The 17,259-nt window shown below is 42.0% G+C and overlaps 1 protein-coding gene across 2 annotated transcripts; it reads left to right on the top strand.

Annotated features, from left to right (window-relative positions):
- The first annotated feature begins 995 nt into the window (after positions 1-995).
- LOC148216223 (glutathione S-transferase kappa 1-like) lies at positions 996-17,055 on the top strand. 2 transcript variants are annotated; one of them, XM_088138576.1, is made up of 9 exons: positions 996-1,239; positions 4,936-5,017; positions 6,784-6,912; positions 7,112-7,212; positions 8,178-8,213; positions 9,395-9,511; positions 10,010-10,103; positions 12,659-12,723; positions 14,328-17,055. In XM_088138576.1, exons 1-8 carry the CDS (start codon positions 1,111-1,113, stop codon positions 12,700-12,702), a joined length of 732 nt encoding a protein of 243 aa, XP_087994702.1. In that variant the 5' UTR covers positions 996-1,110; the 3' UTR covers positions 12,703-12,723; positions 14,328-17,055. The 2 variants fall into 2 exon arrangements, with proteins under 2 accessions (XP_087994702.1, XP_087994700.1); XM_088138574.1 differs by having other exon boundaries at positions 12,659-17,055.
- Positions 17,056-17,259: the final 204 nt, after the last annotated feature.

Below are 17,259 nucleotides of genomic sequence, written 5' to 3'. Positions count from 1 at the left end.
CAGTAATTTCACAAACAGCAACTATAACAGAACACAGGTATAACTCCAGTGAGCTTCTGCGGCTGAGGAGAGATTTGAACCTTTTAATCATTGTGAAGGGATGAAAAAGTTTACAGACAAAGTAGAAAATATTTTCTGTTGATACAGAATAGAACAGCCAATTCTATCAATATGTCTCCATTTTTCCTAATGTTTGCACAAATGCAGAGGATTCTAAGTATTGTAACATATTTATTTGAGATAAGCACATGGGGAAATTTCAAATTTCGCTGGACGAATCTCAAGTGAGTAAGTTTGCATAATACTGTACATGGGGGGGGGGGATTCTCTCTATTTTTCCCTGGGTTTGGGAGGTAGTGTGTGTGTAGTCTTTGTTTTTATAAACCAAGTTAAGATTATTTGGGGTGTATCCTGCATTTTTTCTTTCCTAACTCAGAGTGATAGGAAACTACTATACCACTGATTTTCTCTAACTCTGGCTGAAGGAGCTCCAGGGCCACAAGGAAAAAAAACCCCAGAAAACAAAAACGGAGGGGGGCAGTGCTTTAGCGTTGATTCAGTGTGTGTGAATCCAGCCTGTGGCAGGGTAACACAGTGCCAACATTACATAAAGTATCTTGGTGTCATGGTGTTTTTAGAAATTACTCATAAAACACAAGGTATTCACTTCCTATTGTAAAAGTCAAACAATAGGCAACATATGAAACTCTTTTCTCAACGACATTTCGTTATGATCGTGGAATCCTAACCACCCTGGACTTGAGATGACCAGGAAATAAAATTTGCTCAACCTGAGGCAGTTTAGAAGCGTTGCACTACGCTTCTCGTAATTCTCAAATCTAACAGACTGGAAAAGCACCAACTTGCGGAGGGTCCATGTGTGCAGATTCCAGTCGCTGCACGCAGCCTCCTGTATGTTTGAGGATACCAGCGTTTCCCTCCGAGCAAAGCCGACAGTTGTTACTACTGCTGCTCCCGCCGCCCACGTGACTTTCCCACGTGCCGAAGGGAACCGCCGGAGGACACGGGAGTGGGTCGCACCCAGAAAGCAGCAGGAGAGGACGTAAAGTGCGTCTTTGGAGCTGTGTGTTTCCCTTTCGCTTTGCACGCATGTTAACTCGCAGGCTTTCCCCCCTCAACTTGGCTTTCCGACGGAGCATGGCTACGGCGCGCGAGAGCAAGAAGACGGTGGAGTGTTTCTACGACGTCATATCCCCGTACTCCTGGCTTGGCTTTGAGGTAAGAGCGCTGGGAAAAGCCGTGCTAAAGCAAGCCGCTCCCTCTCGCCTCGCGTCTTCCAGGCCAAGCAGAAGCTCGGCTGCTCAGAAGCCTTCCTGGGGGGCTTCCGTCCGATTTCCTGCCACGTTAGATACGATTTGGAGTAGGGTAGCAGCAATATTCGTAGTTTTCTTTATTATGCGCGTATAACTAAGCGCAGCGAAGACTTAGAAGAGTAACTCTGCAGTGCAAGAGAGATCCGCTCGGATTCCTGTACTGTGAATTGCAGCTTCAGATGACCAGAACTTTATTGTTTCAAAGTCCAGGGTCATGCTGTTGCTAATGTGGAAATGCAGGGCAGGGACACTGGCTGACGGCCTTTTGCAAACGGGACCTGCTTGTATCTGCAACTTGCAGCCTGGAGTGCGCCTCCTCTCTCCTTCCGTCAGCTGGGCCGTCCCCAAGAGACTTCATTTTAATATTCTTTGTTCCACCGTTTAACTATTTTTCTTAACAGTTACTATGTGTTGTTTGCTGTCTGTCCTGTTGCTGTCTCCAGTAAGTTTGTACTTCTGCAACTTTGGAATTCCCCCAGCCCTGCAGAAAAGCCTCTGTAGCTCTTTGCCCTTGACAGAGGTTTGCAACTTCTGGATAATGTTCACTCTGTCATAAAATCCTCATCTGGAAATACTCCAGGCTGGAAAAAAGGGGAAAGGAATAGAGGAAAGCATTTTTTTAGAAGAGCTGTCAGCAGTTTTCACAAAGGCTTCAAGGGCTCCCTTGGTTTCAACTTTGACCCACTTTTCTCTGGCTGCTACAAACGTTGCAACATTTATCATGTCTGCTACATATATAGATTGTGGGTGTGTCGGAAATTTAGTGCAATACTAAACCAAGCTGTGTACCACTTGATTGGCACATAACTCTGACTTATTTGAAAGAGGGGTTTGAATTTTAGGACATTGGAAATATTTGTGAATGTGGAGTATGTTGCTGTGAGTTAGATGAAAGCAAATCCTGTCATATATGAATAATACCTCAAAATGCTCTTGTTGAAATGGGGTGGAAGTGGATCGTCCAGCTCACTTGCTCAGTATCACACATGGATTCATTAGATACAGCACGGCTAGTATATTTGGTCTTCGGGAATCCAGGTCTAGATGTCTGGGGGTTTCTGCATCTTTGTGCTGCCTTCTAGTGATGATCCCTATTTTTGCAGTCCGTGTATGGGGACCCTAAAGTATGCCAAATTCAGTGCGATGTGAGGTCAGTATGAATATCGAAAAGCAGATCAATGGCTGTCCTGTTCCTCTCTCCAGTAAGTTTGTACTTCTGCAACTTTGGGATTTCCCCAGCCCTACAGAAAAGCCTCTGTAGCTCTTTGCTACAGGAGTAGCAGTCAGGAGTACATGCTATATACAGTATTCCAGTCTTGTGTATGATTACACAATATGGCTTTCACTGCCAGTGTATCCATAAACCTAATGTATTATTTCTGAACTCTGTCCACTTTACTTCAGGTATGAAAATGAGTTTAACTTAAAGCATCATAATATTGCTCCTGAATGCTTGCTTTTCTCAGTGCAATTGCAATTCCTGCTCTGAAAGATCTGGTTTGTAACTAGCAAATGGGTAACTTTGTTTATTAGGAAAAGAAAGCCATGTTCATTATGATATTCTGATTTCTTTGTCTTTGCTAATATAGATTCTTTAATGCTGCCTTTTTCCTGCCAAGAATGGTTTACATCTTGGGTGGTTTTATGTCAGTGGTCTTTGATGCATAGCATCACTTAAAGCATCAAACTACTTTATTCTTATTTCAAATTCCAGTTATATTCATTAGGAAGAACCAGAAAAGGTACCTACGTTACTAGTATGTTGCAATAAAAATAAATATTTGAACAATATAGAAGTTAACTAAATGTAATATTTGTTCCAAATTAAAACTGGTACGTTTTTGTACACTTAATTTTAATAACTTAAGAGTTTCTACTCCTAAGTGTTTCCTCCTATAAAATTGTGTCCTGCTTCTCATATTATCCCACTTTAAACCATTACTAGGAACATTCTGGGAATGACCTAGTCAAAGTTCAGCACTTTCCATTTTGATCAATTTCTGTTGCACAATCATAATATAATATATAATAATAATAATATTTTGTTGGCACCATTGCTGTTGAGATCAATGGAACTTTTACTTGGTTGGATCATTCCCAAAGTTTGGCGGCCACCTCTTTCTCTGGAGATTGTCTCTTCTGGAATCTGTAGAAAATTAGGGAACTCCTGTCAACCCTACAAGGTAGACTAGATTAAGAAACATCTCTATCTTCCTGTGGCTTAAGCCACATTTATCTGTTCATTGCCGTTGTAATGGATCTTCTCTCTCTGTTCGTCAAGGCCATCCTCTCTATAACTCCTGAACTTCATACCAACTATAGTTTTGACAAAACTGGAAATATTCAAAATAAAAGTAGTTCCTGGATTTTTACACCAGGTCACCAAATGAATTAGTGTCCTCTTTTACTCATCCAGACCTGCTGTGTCCATTTATGTGACTCTGTTTTTCCTCACTCTTTCCTTCAAGAGTTTCTCTTAAATATAGAAACCTTGTCCGGTACAAAGATCATGACTAGCACATATGCAGTAATTGTGGTAGCATATAGACCCCAGGTGGGTTAATGGTGCCCTGGGGCCCCTCCTAGCTAGGAACTCTCAAGATGTATTAGATTTCAGTGACCATAGTACTAAGGATAATTGGAGTTATATTCTAAATCTTTTAGAGCAGCGTTTCTTGCCCTTTCTTCTCTCAGGACCCCTTCCCACTTTTAAAAATTATAGAGGACCCCCAAAGAGCTTTTGTTTGAATGGGTTATATTTATCAATATTGACTGTATTAAAAATTAAAATTGACGCATTTGCTGCTGCTACTGCTTCTCATGATTGTTTGATGGGATTTTAATACTGTATTATTTTTCAGCCTAGGCTGGCAAATAATTTTGATTTTGCGGACCCCGGGGAAGGTCTTGGGAGACCTCCAGGGGTTCCAGGACCACACTTTAAGGAACACTGATCTAGGGGGCCTCAAATAAAAGACAGCTGATTGTTCCATTTTGGAATGTATAGAATATATGTTTTCTCCTCCCCCATCTTCATCCCCAATTAATTCTGTGCAAAAGCATTTTTAAAGTAATAGCCACATTTTGTGCTTAGTTCCTGTGATATTTTATTTTTATTGGATTTATCTCGTAATAAAACCTATACCTGCTTTTCTATGTACATATTCTGGTAGTGTTGCCTATGAAGGTTCATGCCGAATGATAAACTCTTTGCTTCTGGAGTATCACCTTTAAATAGATGCTTGTGGAACCAGTGTGGTGCAGTGCTTAAGGTATTGGGCTAGGGGCAGGGAGACCCGGGTTCTAGTCCACCCCAGCTATGGATATTCTGGTGACTTTGGGCCCGCCCAGCCCAGCCCACCTCGCCTCACAGAATTGTTACTGTGTGGAAAAATAGGAGGAAAGGGTGCTATGTATGCCAGCTTGAGGTCCTGAAAGAAAGGTGGGATACAAATCAAATAAAAAAAGTGCATTCATGACAGCTCTCTTTTCCTATTGCTAGAGCACACACACTCTTTTAACATCTAATCTTGCAGATGTTGCTTTCCGTTTTCTGATTTCTAGTTCTAAATAATTTTAATAATCCCCATCATCCCTGTAGATTATTTGCAGGTACCGTCCCATCTGGAATATAGATCTGCGTTTCCGGCCAGTTTTCCTTTCGGGGATACTGAAGTCAACTGGTAAGTACTTAATTGTTCAACTGATCTTAATTGAAGATTAGACACACTCCTGTACCAACTAGTTACAAAAGTTCATTCTAGATCAGTTTTTCTCAACATTAGCAACTTTAAGATGTGTGGAATTCTGGGAGAAGTCCATATAGCTTAAAGTTGCCAAGGCTGAGAAACACTGCTCTAGATCAAAGAGGTTGGTGAAGCATTGCATATTTGTTTTTCTCGTGTCTCTCTTTAAAGGCTTGGGAAGAGTGTTGTCATTTCCCTGTATTTTAAGACCTGAAAGTCCAGTCTCACTTGGTGTTTATTTTCATTGTTTCTCTGAATTTGTTTTTAGAATGACTTGTTCTCTGTTTTTTTTTTTGTAATAATTTTACAAAGCTTTTAAATAGACATAGCAAAAACAAATACAAACTAAACTGAAATATTAAAGAAAAGTAAGGAAAGTTTAAAAATTTCAAGAGAAAGAAAAAAAACAAAAAGAAAAAGAGACAATAATAACGAAGTGGCTTCCAACCTTCATCACACTGAGCACATGCTAACATAATAGCTCCCCACCCTCTTTTAAAATTACAAACAAAAAACTCTTCTTCCCATAATCTAACTCTATTCACAATCCAGAAATCTTCATCTTTTCAGACCTAGGTCAGCAAAAAGTCTGTTAGAAGCTGCCAGAAATATCAAACATATAATTTATCCCTAATCAAATACTCCAACTTTATACTCCTTCCTTTTGCATTTTACAATCTTGGCCTTTAATTCATTCCAATGGAGTTGCAGGATTTGATCTTTCATCAATCTTTGGCATTCTAAAAGATTCTTCAGATCCTTTTCTAAGCTACTTTGTAAATCCAGTAAATAGGCACCGTCCAGGATCTCTTGTCGCAACTTCTCCTTTTTAAAATCTCCCTTAACATCTAGAGTTTTAACCATTGGAATCTTTATGCTTTCTTAAATATTAGTTATTAATATCTTAGTCCATTTTTCAAAGAACTCTTTAAGTAACTCAAAAGTTGCACCAGAGTTGGCTATTTTAAAACTTCAGTTTAAATATTGATAGATGCACTTTTTCTTCTTTCTGCCTGGTCCTTTAGTCCCCTCTAGTGTCCATTTGCAACATTCAAAGAATCTCAGTTCCTAATATGGATTTAGTTTGGTTCCCACAGGTGTATTATTTAATTATATATTTATTTTTCAAATCTTACAGCAACAGTACAAGTTCTTCTGGTCTCTTTATAACTTTCTTAAATCAATGTTTTTGCCAATTATATATTGTTTTTACACTCTTAAGTCTCTATTTAAAATTCCTTGTATCAAAGAAGATAAAACTCACCAAGTGTCAAATTAAATTTGGCATTTTGAAGGTCTCTAATATCCATGAGCTAGTTAAATAGATCATTTCCGAAAGTGACTAGAAAGTGAGTGCTGTTGGCTTAGTGTCCTTTTTAAAGGCTCTGCTACAGTTGAGAGCAAGATATTGTCCTGCAGGGAACCGCTGTTTTATGATCCCCTCACGAGAGCTGCCTAGAATGACTTGTTTTCTGTTAACGGTATACTTGGCTATTCTGTGACAGCTGAACTTGATGGGGTTTCTTAAAGTAAAACACAACAAAATATGTGATTTCTTGTCTCCAGTAAAACTGATGTAAGTGCCCAGTGTTCAGGTTTCTCCAGTCCTATCCTACTCCAGCTTCCCATACTTTGATGGAGGAACACAAAATTAAAGGCTTAATACTGAAATTGCCTTTTGTGATTTGCTGTTTTTGCTACAGGGAACCAGCTTCCAGCGGTGCTTCCCAAGAAAGCAGAGTATGTTATGAAGGATATCAGACGAATGGCAAAGTATTGCCAAGTGCCACTGAGTTTACCGAAGGATATCCTAGACACTGTGGTTGTGAAAGGTAATGAAGGAGATTGCTTTCTCCAAATTGGTGCCAGTTAGGCATTTTGGAGATGGTGGTTTCTACGCATCGGGAGGACATCAGGAAGTAGAAGGTCCAATGAGTCCTTTTAAAAGTAAGGGAGAGGGTGTGTTTGTCTCCCCATCAGCATTCATGCAGCTTCTCTAGCGCACCTTTGTGTCTCTCTCTACCTCCACAGGAAGTCTGCCTGCCATGCGTTTTATCACAGCTGTGGATGTAGCAGAACCCCAGTTTTTGGAGCCCGTTTCTAGAGAACTTTGGATGCGCGTTTGGTCCCGGGTAAGTACAGTGGTACCTCGGGTTACGAACGCCTCTGTTAACGAACTTTTCGGGTTATGACCAGCTCCGGCCGCAAAAATTTACCTTGGTTTGCGAACTCTGCCTCGGGGTATGAACAGGATACGCGGCCATTTTCCCTCCCGTGACACGGTCCGCGGCCATTTTTCCGCCCTGACACGTGGTCCGCAGCCATTTTTCCGCCCCTGACACGTGGTCCGTGGCCATTTTTCCACCCCTGACACGTGGTCCGTGGCCATTTTTCCGCCCCTGACACGTGGTCCACGGCCATTTTCCGCCCCTGACACGTGGTCGTAGGGAGGGGGACTCTCCCTCCAAGCAATAGCCGCCTCCCTGTCCTCCACACCAGAACGGATTAACGGTAATTACATTGAACCTTATGGGGAAATTTCCTTCGGGTTGTGACCAATTCGGGGTGCGACCAGAGTCACAGAACGAATTAAGTTCGTAAACCGAGGTTCCACTGTATTCAGATCGTGCAGACAACTGTGTGTCTCTAGGCATTTCTCTGTCCCTTCTGCTGATCTCTTTAGGATGCTTAGGTAAGAAAGTTGAAGCCACCTGAACTAGACTTGCACACATTTCAGCCAAGTAAGCCAAGTACAGACCTATATGGGGGCCTCCAGGAATTTAAGCATTGAAGTTGTTTCTGACATCCAAGAACTGCGACAACAAATTGTTGTGGGCATCTTTAAGACCAGATTAAATGAATAGGGCAGTCTGGAATTTCGGCCATACCTCACTTTTCTCTTCATTCCCTCGGTTTTAGGTAGGTTAGGTTAGGGAGACTGGCCTAGTGGTCCAATTTCATTTAGACAAAGAAAATGGCCATGGGGTTGTTGTTTTTTTCGTCTGCTTGTTTTGTTTTCTTTCGCTTACTTACCTTAGTGTTTCCATGATTCATCTTATCCACGAGCGTTATTAATCAGTTGCTGTACTTTTTCCAGGATGAAGACATAGTTCAGCCAGAGAGTATATTGGCAGTAAGTTCCTGCTCCTCGTAATGCTCTTCTCCTACAAGGTGCCTGTTCTGTGGTTTGGATGCAAAGGGCTGGTCTGTGGAGGTCTGCTGGGTGGATAATTCTTCCATTTTGAGAGAAGTTTAAACTGCAGAGTTTTTAGAGGCCTTGCCTTCCCACTCTGCTGTCCTGCGTGTGGCACTCTTGTACTGTGTAATTTGCTTTTGGGGCAGTATTGCTGTCAGGGAGGACTGTCCATGCAGAAGGGAACTTGTGTGGCTTTGTCCTCTTCCTCAGTCATGAACTCCTTGAAGGATCTAGAAGCGTTTTATTCTTTTAAATTAACAAATCAGGAGAAAATTATTTTATGACTAGTATTATCACTAGGTCTGACACATGGAAATGCAGTTTTCCTAGGCCTTAGACTGACTATTGAATCCCATGTGATCTGTAGCTTATTTTTCTAAAGTATTGTGTGCTGCTTAACTTACATAGGGGATGAGCTCAAGGTCAGTAATTGCTCTGCATGTCGAGGGTCTCAAATTCATTCCTAGGATCTCTAGGAAGGACGATCTCAGCCTCACACGCTGGAGAGCCCCAGAGAGAAGAGGAAAACCCTAGCTAGATGGACTAATAATCTTACTTGGAACAAAGAAACAGGAGGAATCTGGTAGTACCTTTCCAGGCAACAAATGTTATGAAAAGGCATACACTTCCATGCGCTGCAGGTTATTTCATCAGACTTCATCATGAATTGCAGCACACAGAAGCTTATGCCCTTTCGTAACATTTGTTACTCAGAAAAGCTGGTAAAAGACTCCTGATTTTGGACTACCGTAGGTTGTCCTCTTAACGTTGGAGTAAAGAAAGAAGACTTATGTGAAAAAAGAGTGCACTGTCTATAGAGAACTTAACTACTTTAGTAGTTAAGAATAGAAGTTGTATCAATGCCAGCAAACCACAAGGAAGGTATTCCACAGGTGTTGAACAGTTTGAGTTGGGTCACAGTTTAGTACATCCCCTCTGTGCCAGGCATTTGCTTTCCAGTTCTATTAAGGAGTGTCAGTGTGGGGTATTTTTGCAAACCTCTTCTTTCCTTTAAAGTATCTCAGGTGGGTTCTGTGTCTCTCCGTATGGAAAGCTGCCTGAGGTTTTATCCAGTCAACTTGGGCTGCGTGTTCTAGGATATCTGTCTTTTTTCTCAGGCTGCAGAGAAAGCAGGGTTGCCCTCAGGCAAAAGCCAGGAGCTTCTGAAAATGAGCAGCTCAGCTGAGGTGAAGAATCGCCTGAAAGAGACCACAGACGAGGCCCTGAAGTTTGGGGTAAGGGCCAACGTTTTGTGAAATATATCTGCCAGTCAGAGTCCTTTTCCAAAAAGATGATGTGGGGATTTGGGAAGCTGAACTCTTTAGCGCTCTGATGAGCAACTTTATTGGGTAATGACGTCACCTCAGAAGACTTCATCTGCAGAGAACCTTCTGGCTTTTATGCATCTTCCTAGCTATTATCCATGGCTGGCATTGAAATATTGCTGCCAGATTTATGAAGAGCAGGGAAGATGGGCAGCCTGACTACCTATTACTTCCCATTGAGCGAGTTATTTCACAAAACTATTCCACGCACAGTAGATGCTGGCATCTGAAGTGGCGTGAAATCATGCACAAGATCTGTTTATTAGGAAATGCGGAATAAATGTGCAGCTACCTAACACAGAAGCTAACTGGCACATTTCAACTCTTTGGTTTGCATCTGTTACCCTAAGCTGGTTAGATGAAGTACAATTTTCTTCTTACATCTTTGTGTTGGGTTTTCCCACGTAGGCATTTGGAGTGCCGTGTTTTGTTATCCAGATTGATGGAAAGCCCCAGCTTTTCTTTGGTTCAGATCGTGTAGAAGTACTAGGAAGTTTTTTGGGTGAGTGTTACTAATGTTTTTGTTGTTTGTTATTGAAGAGTTTTTTAGGCTCTACAGTGGACCAACACATTACAAAAGTGGGTCTTGTTTGTTTGCGGCTCCCATAAAAATGAAAAGGAGGAAAATGTTTTGCCACTGCCTTCTTCTGATTTTTTTTTTTTTTTTTTGACTTTCCAGTTTGTCCACAGCCCTAAATCCTGGTTAGCTTTCTCAGAACACCCAGGTTGGCTAGGTGCTGTCATCCAGCTGGGCACCCTGTTACTTAAAATAGCTTTTTATTACTGTGCTCTGTCTCTGAGGACCTTAGAAGGCATATATAAGTCTTGTGAAAAGAAAGGGGAGAAAAATATTGTGTCTAACCAGAATTTACACTAAAAAATGCTAAATCCCCATTTTGTAAACATTATGGAAATGGGTTGTAACTTACCTTTTGTATAATTCTACTTTTGTTCTAAAGCTCATGAGAGAGGAAGAGAAAGGGAACTCAATTTTTTCCCTGACTATTGATGCTTTGATCCAAATTGCTTTCCACTCAGGAATCACTTTAGACAGCAAAAGTAAAGAGTCTGAATGGAACTTCACTGGGGCAAACCTGGAGCGGATAAACTTGGAGCAGAGAGCAATTTCTTTTCTAAACTGCCAACTTCCTTTACAGGGGGAGATAATCTATTTTGGTGTTTCTATAATTGAATTGACCTAATAGGGTTTTTTTTAGTGGAAATGTTGTTAAGGTTCTCCCTGTGCATTTTAATCTGGAAATACTGTTTGAATGCAGAAGGATTTGAGTTGTCAGAAAGCAGTCTAAAATTGGGTGAGATGATGCAGAGTTTCAACTAGCCAACAGATAATCCTTTGGAGACACTAGAAGAAAGCTGCTGGAACATAGTGGCTAGAAACGTCCTCTGTCCAAAAGCATTTAAAATTCATTACAAAATTTTCCAGCTGAGACTATCAAACAGACTTGGTTTATCCATTGGTGTGGATCTAAGCCTCATTCATATGTTACTGCAACAGAAACACTCAACAAGTGAGCATTCTAGATACATTCTGCTCTGGGCTGAGATCACTCAAATGATGGCAGTGTCTTGCAGGCAGTTGTGCATTGTGTAAATTTAATACCAGAAGATTTAGGCTGACTTATGAATTCAATCAGGCTTTTTTGGAGGGGGGTTTGGCTTTATAAGGTGGGGAGAATCCTTGCAAACTTGCTCTGAATTGAATTTATAAACAACCTTTTTGTACAACTTGTACACCTGAGCATGGTAAAAGAGAAGACATGGATCTATATAAATGTGATTTTTTGTGTGTGTTCACACTTTTACAATTGGATGTCTTTCCGTCATGCCAAAAACCAAATATGAAAGAATAGCACAAGTAGTAAAAGACAGGAAGTCCTCAAAGTGTCTGCAAAGTGCTAAGTATAGATCAACCATATTTCAGATCTCAGAGCCTTCCTTTGCTTTGTAACAAAGTTCCTCTATTTCTCTAATTCTGGAGGAGTTTTCAGTACCTTTGATAAAAGTTCTGGGGTCTGAAATACTTTGGGCTGCACAATAAATACTTCTCAGATACTTAGAGGATCACCTCTCCATCTCTTTTTGTGTCTCCATACTGGTATTTTAGGGTCAGGGTTAGAGTAGATTAGAGTGTGAGATTTGCCCCGTTCGACAGAGAAACTCTCGTGACGCGTGTGGTTCACAAAGAAGGTTTACTCATGCGTAACGTAGTAGTCACAAGCAAAGCCAGGACTGGCTTGGTACAATTGCATCACTTGTTATATTCCCCCCTTCCCGCGCTTTTTCCCGCCTCGTGATCGCGTTGCGGCTGTGGGCTATTAGGCCCCCCAATGTCCCCCCTGATCGTTCATGATGGCAGGGTCGGTCAGAGTCCATTGTCCTTGATTGCCAGTCCCCCTCCGGCTGGGTTGGCCCCTCCCTGCTACGTGCAGACCCGCGGGTTCTGTGCTGCGTTACGATCTTGTTTCGCTGCCCTGCGGCCCCGTTCCTTGCTTGCTTGCGCCGTTATCAGTCCGTAATTAAAAGCTTCCGCTGCGGTTTTCCTGTTTAGCTGGCCGCAGGTGGCTCGTTAATTAGCGGCGCTTTCGGTTCCTCTTTTCCCCGCTAGCTACCGCCGGTGGATTCCGCGTGGTCTGGTTGCGAGCTTCCCTGCAACCCCGTGCTTCCCTGAAACCTCGTGCTGACCGAACCTGACATAGAGTAGGTACAAATCATACCTTGGACTCAGGTCTTGGACCCAGTTGGGTAGCCTGGAATTCTGAATCAAACTGGGTCTTGTGATGTAATGTATTGAATTTAACCAAATTTTGTATTGATAATTAGAGGTGTGTGTAATACTTCAAGCTCAAACCATTTTAAGCTCAAAATGCATTCTGACTTTGCTAGAAGTGTCCCAAGTTCCAAACGGCCCTTGGAACAGGGTTAGAACACTTCTGGTACGATCAGGACAACTGTTCTGTGTTTGAAAGGATGAACCTTTTAAGTCCTCTTTGGTCTTCTGAATTTGATTTTTTTGTCTGGTATCGATTTGCTTTGCAGGAGAGAAGTGGCTGGGGCCGGTTCCCGCATCTTCTAAGCTCTAGTTCTCAGGAGCAATGAGAAAAGTAAGCAACGTAGTACAGTTGTAGGCATCCTACCCTTCCTACTTCCACAAGATGACTGGCATTCGAACTGGCATAATATAAAACGTCATGATAGCTGCCTTCAAATATCATGGATCTAACTAAACCTAGAAGATTTCTACATGAGTATTTTGCAACAGTTTTTCACACTATTAAACAGGATTAAGAAAGTACTTAGCTGTTCAATTAGCTTTACTTATATTATGAATGTGTCCTGCAAGGTAAGCCAATGCTATTATCTCTACAGGTAGTCCCTGCTTAATGACCGTTCGTCTAACGATGGTTTGAAGTTATGATTAGCTCAGAAAGGGTGCTTTACAGCCTGTAAAGCATTTTATGGGCCACAATGCTCTTTCGGCCATTGTAAAACGTCACGCTGTTCCCCTTGTGGTCATGTAGCCGCTTGGCAACTGGCTCACACTTACAACCGGTTGCCAAGTGCCCTGCGATCATGTGATTGCCCTTTGCAATCTTCTCTGCTGGCTTCCCCAGAAAGTCAGCGCAGGGAAGGTTCCAAGCGGAGGGGACGAGGGAAGCCTCGTAGCAGTGTGCAGTAATGGAGCTCAAATCCTGAAGATTTGAGCTCTGTTCCTCCAGCCCCATGAAAGACTTCCCCGGTCCACTGAGGGGAGGGCAAACCCTTCGGCAGGCTTCAGGAACATTTGAAAGCGAAAGGGCTGCCTGCTGGGCAGCAGAGCTGAAATCCTTCAGCAGACAGCTCTTTCGCTGTGTCTGCTTAACGACTCAGGAGTGCCTTAACTGCATCCGGGAGTGCCTGCGTTGTGGTTGTTGAGCGAAGCAGTCATGGGGCATCACACTTAAAGAGCACTTTGCTCAGCGATTGAGATTCCTGTCCCAATTGTGGTTATTAGGCGAGGACTACCTGTATATTGATAGGTCATGCTTTACAGCAGCCATTCAGATGTCTGTGTGTATAGCCAAACAAATCCACATCCACTTTGGTGATTTCACATACTTTATTTGCTTTTGACTTTTTGCTTGTCTGTTCAACTGTTGAGCCTCCAGCACAGTAGCCTGGAGGAGGAGTGTAATGTACAAGAGGGTTGTCTGTACCCCTTCTCTTTGGCTGGAGATCAGCAGGCATGCAACCTTTCAATCCCTGCTCTCTCCCCCCAACTGCCTGGTTAGGGTTATTGGTGAGGTTGTGGCAGCAATTTAGTTTCCTTCCATTTTGTGTGTAGTTTGAGCAAATGTTGCTCCCGAATAGTCTCTCCCTCATACGCTAGAGGCTATCAGAAAGATCTATATAGTCCACCTCCCCTTAAGCTTTCAGAGTGGAGAGTTATGGATAGATAAGCCTGTATATATCCCTTCCTGCAAGCCACTGAGTGCCAGGACCTAGATGGTTCCTAAAGGTAATGCACCATATATTGTCATTTAACTGCAAAGGTCCATGAGTTCAGTTCCTGGTAGAATAACATCTGTCTACCTACAACTGATGATTCCCGGATGAAGGATGAAACCGGTAACATGGTGGTCAAGGTAACTGACATTCTCCTGTTGATCAGCCAGAGAGACAGCACTGATTGGCTTATGGTGTTCCCTACCTGTTTTCTGTGTTTCAGTGTTTCATTGAAGATCATCACAGGTTGTTGTCAAATTGGAGTAGAAACACTGCAGTGGAAACGCTCATTTATTTGAATGCATTATTGTGTCTGTCAGTATATTGTACATGTTTATGGGTACTAATATGGCCATTATGTGAAAGCTTGATTTCAGAGGCCAATTATGAGGGAGGGGGTGTCCATTAGAACACAAATTCCATCATTCATGGTGATTTACAGTACATTTGGAAAGTGTTCAGACCCCCTTCACTTTTTTCAATTTTCTTATGTTGCAGCCTGACAGTACAATCGTTCAAATTTGTTTTTTTTCTCATTAATCTACATTCAGTACCCCATAATGATGAAGTGAAAACAGAATTTTAGAAATGTCTGTAAATTTATTAAAAAGAAAAAACTGAAATATCACATTGGCATAAGTATTCAGACCCTTTGCAACAACACTTGAAATTTAGCTCAGGTGCCTCCCACTTCTCTTGATTGTTGCTGAGCTGTTCCTACACCCTGATTGGAGTCCACCTGTGGCAAATTAAATTGATTGGACATGATTTGGAAAGGCACACACCTCTCTATAGAAGGCCTCACAGCTGACAATGCATACTGTGCCAGAGCAAAAGCCATGAGGACAAAGGAACTGCCTGCAGAGCTCAGAGACAGGAGTATTGTAAGGCACAGATCTGGGGAAGGCTAGAAAACCATTTCTGCTGCACTGAAGGTACCCAGGAGCAGAGTGGCCTCTATAATTCTCAAATGGAAGAAGTTGAGCACAAGCAGGACTCTTCCAACAGCTGGTCGCCTGGCCAAACTCAGCAATCAGGGGAGAAGAGCCTCAGTAAGAGAGGTGACTAAGAACCTGATGGTCACTCTGACTGAGCTCCAGAGATCCTGTGTGGAGATGGGACAAAGTTCCAGAAGGACAACCATCACTGCAGCCCTCTACTGATCTGGGCTTTATGGCAGAGTGGCTAGATGGAAGCCTCTCAGTTGAAAACACATGAAAGTCCACTTGGAGTTTGCAAAAAAGCACCTCTCAGACCGTGAGGAACAAGATTCTCTGGCCTGATGAAACCAAGATTGAACTGTTTGATCTCAATTCTAAACGTTATGTCTGGAGGAAACCAGGCACTGCTCATCACCTGCCCAATACCATCCCAACAGTGAAGCACGGTGGTGGCAGCGTCATGCTGTGGGGGTGTTCTTCGGCAGCAGGGACTGGGAGACTGGTCAAGGTTGAGGGAAAGCTGAATGGAGCAAAGTACAGAGATATCCTCAATGAAAACCTGTTCCACAGCGCTCAGGACCTCAGACCGTGCTGAAGGTTCACCTTCCAACATGACAACGATCCTAAGCGCACAACCAAGACAACACAGGAATGGCTTAGGGACAACTCTGTGAATGTTCTAGAGTGGCCCAGCCAGAGCCCTGAGTTGAACCCTATTGAACATCTCTGAAGAGACCTGGAAATAACTGTCCACTGACGGTCCCCATCCAACCTGATTGAGCTTGAGAGGATTTGCAAAGAAGAATGGCAGAAAATCCCCCAATCCAGGTGTGCAAAGCTTGTTGCAACATACCGAAAAAGACTTGAGGCTGTAATTGCTGCTAAAGGTGCTTCAACAAAGTACTGAGTAAAGGGTCTGAATACTTAAGTACATGTGATATTTCAGTTTTTTCTTTTTAATAAATCTACAGACATTTCTAAAATTCTGTTTTCACTTTGTCATTAGGGGGTACTGAGTGTAGATTAATGAGAAAAAAAGCAAATTTGAATGATTGTAGTATCAGGCTGCAACATAACAAAATTGAAAAAAGTGAAGGGGGTCTGAATACTTTCTGAATGCACTGTATATCATGTGGGTGGTATTGTCCTTGACCAAGTGGTGTAAATGATGTCATTTCCATAAATTGACATGAATGACACAATTAGTCATTTGCAGGATGACATCATTACACAAATAGTGTAGATCACTACAAATGACATAAAATTAGCATAAATGTAACTGCCTTATGCAGAATATTTTGAAACAATGGACTTTTAAGGGGATGGCCAGATAGAAGTTTGGTCCACGGCCTCCAAAGTAGTCTGGATGAGGCACTTGAATGGGGTCTCTGAAACTGAGGTTTCCTTTTAATACAGAAGCTTCTCTTTCAGTTACTTCTCATAAGTTTATTTGTTTCTTCCTTGGCCCTGGAAAAGCAGTTGGACAAGTAATATCACAGAACCAAATTCTGTGCCATTTTAAGACATATATTAAGCCAGTTACAAAAACCACTGCAGGTGGTGCAGGGCTTGAGCGCCCGCAGCTGTCCTTGGGGCATCTATTGATTGAAATATAGATATAATATGCAATTTTGCATTTAATTTCTCTGGAAGGGCAAGGTTTGAGGAAAGGGACAAGATCTAGTCTGAGGGGTGGGCTGAATGAATTCCCACTTGCTCATGAGGAGGGTTTATGAAAACATCTAGGCTTATTGCACCAGTCAAAGAAGTTAAGAGGTTTTCTGATCGTAATACAACTGAGAACAGTCTTTGATTGGGTACAGGAGAATTTTAGACTGGTCGTTCCGCAAAAAAAAAAGGTTGCTAAGACCTTCATGCCTTCTATTCACACTGTGCTTTCTTTGCTAAGATTTTTCTTGTATTAGCTATTATCTTTGTTTTCTGATTTACCTGAATGTTTTAAAAAAAGTGTTTTTATCTCCAAATTAAACATTCAATTTGAATCTTAAATTGTGGTTTCTTATTTGAGAAACTTAGGCGGCTTTAAATCTGGAAGACCTACCCCGCCTCTTTCTTTAGCATCCTGTAAGAATCTATATTTTATTCTTGGTTTTTTACCTTGCATCTTTCTTTAGCATCCTGTAAGAATCTATATTTTATTCTTGGTTTTTTACCTTGCTATATAAATTTAGAGATACCTTTTTGCCATTGTTT

Source organism: Python bivittatus, unplaced genomic scaffold (assembly GCF_059951505.1).
Source record: "Python bivittatus isolate LINGU-HERP-01145 unplaced genomic scaffold, Pbiv_v1 ctg000270_np1212, whole genome shotgun sequence".
Lineage (NCBI taxonomy): Eukaryota > Metazoa > Chordata > Lepidosauria > Squamata > Pythonidae > Python > Python bivittatus.
This window is presented reverse-complemented; position numbering and strand designations above follow the sequence as displayed.

What these genes read in the sequence shown, in the direction of transcription:
- LOC148216223 (XM_088138576.1), top strand. Translation starts at nt 1,111, where the DNA reads ATGTTAACTCGCAGGCTTTCCCCCCTCAACTTGGCTTTCCGACGGAGC. An exon ending in ACTCCTGGCTTGGCTTTGAG is followed by an intron (nt 1,240 to 4,935) that starts GTAAGAGCGCTG and finishes TCATCCCTGTAG; the next exon opens with ATTATTTGCAGGTACCGTCC. An exon ending in AGCCAGAGAGTATATTGGCA is followed by an intron (nt 8,214 to 9,394) that starts GTAAGTTCCTGC and finishes CTTTTTTCTCAG; the next exon opens with GCTGCAGAGAAAGCAGGGTT.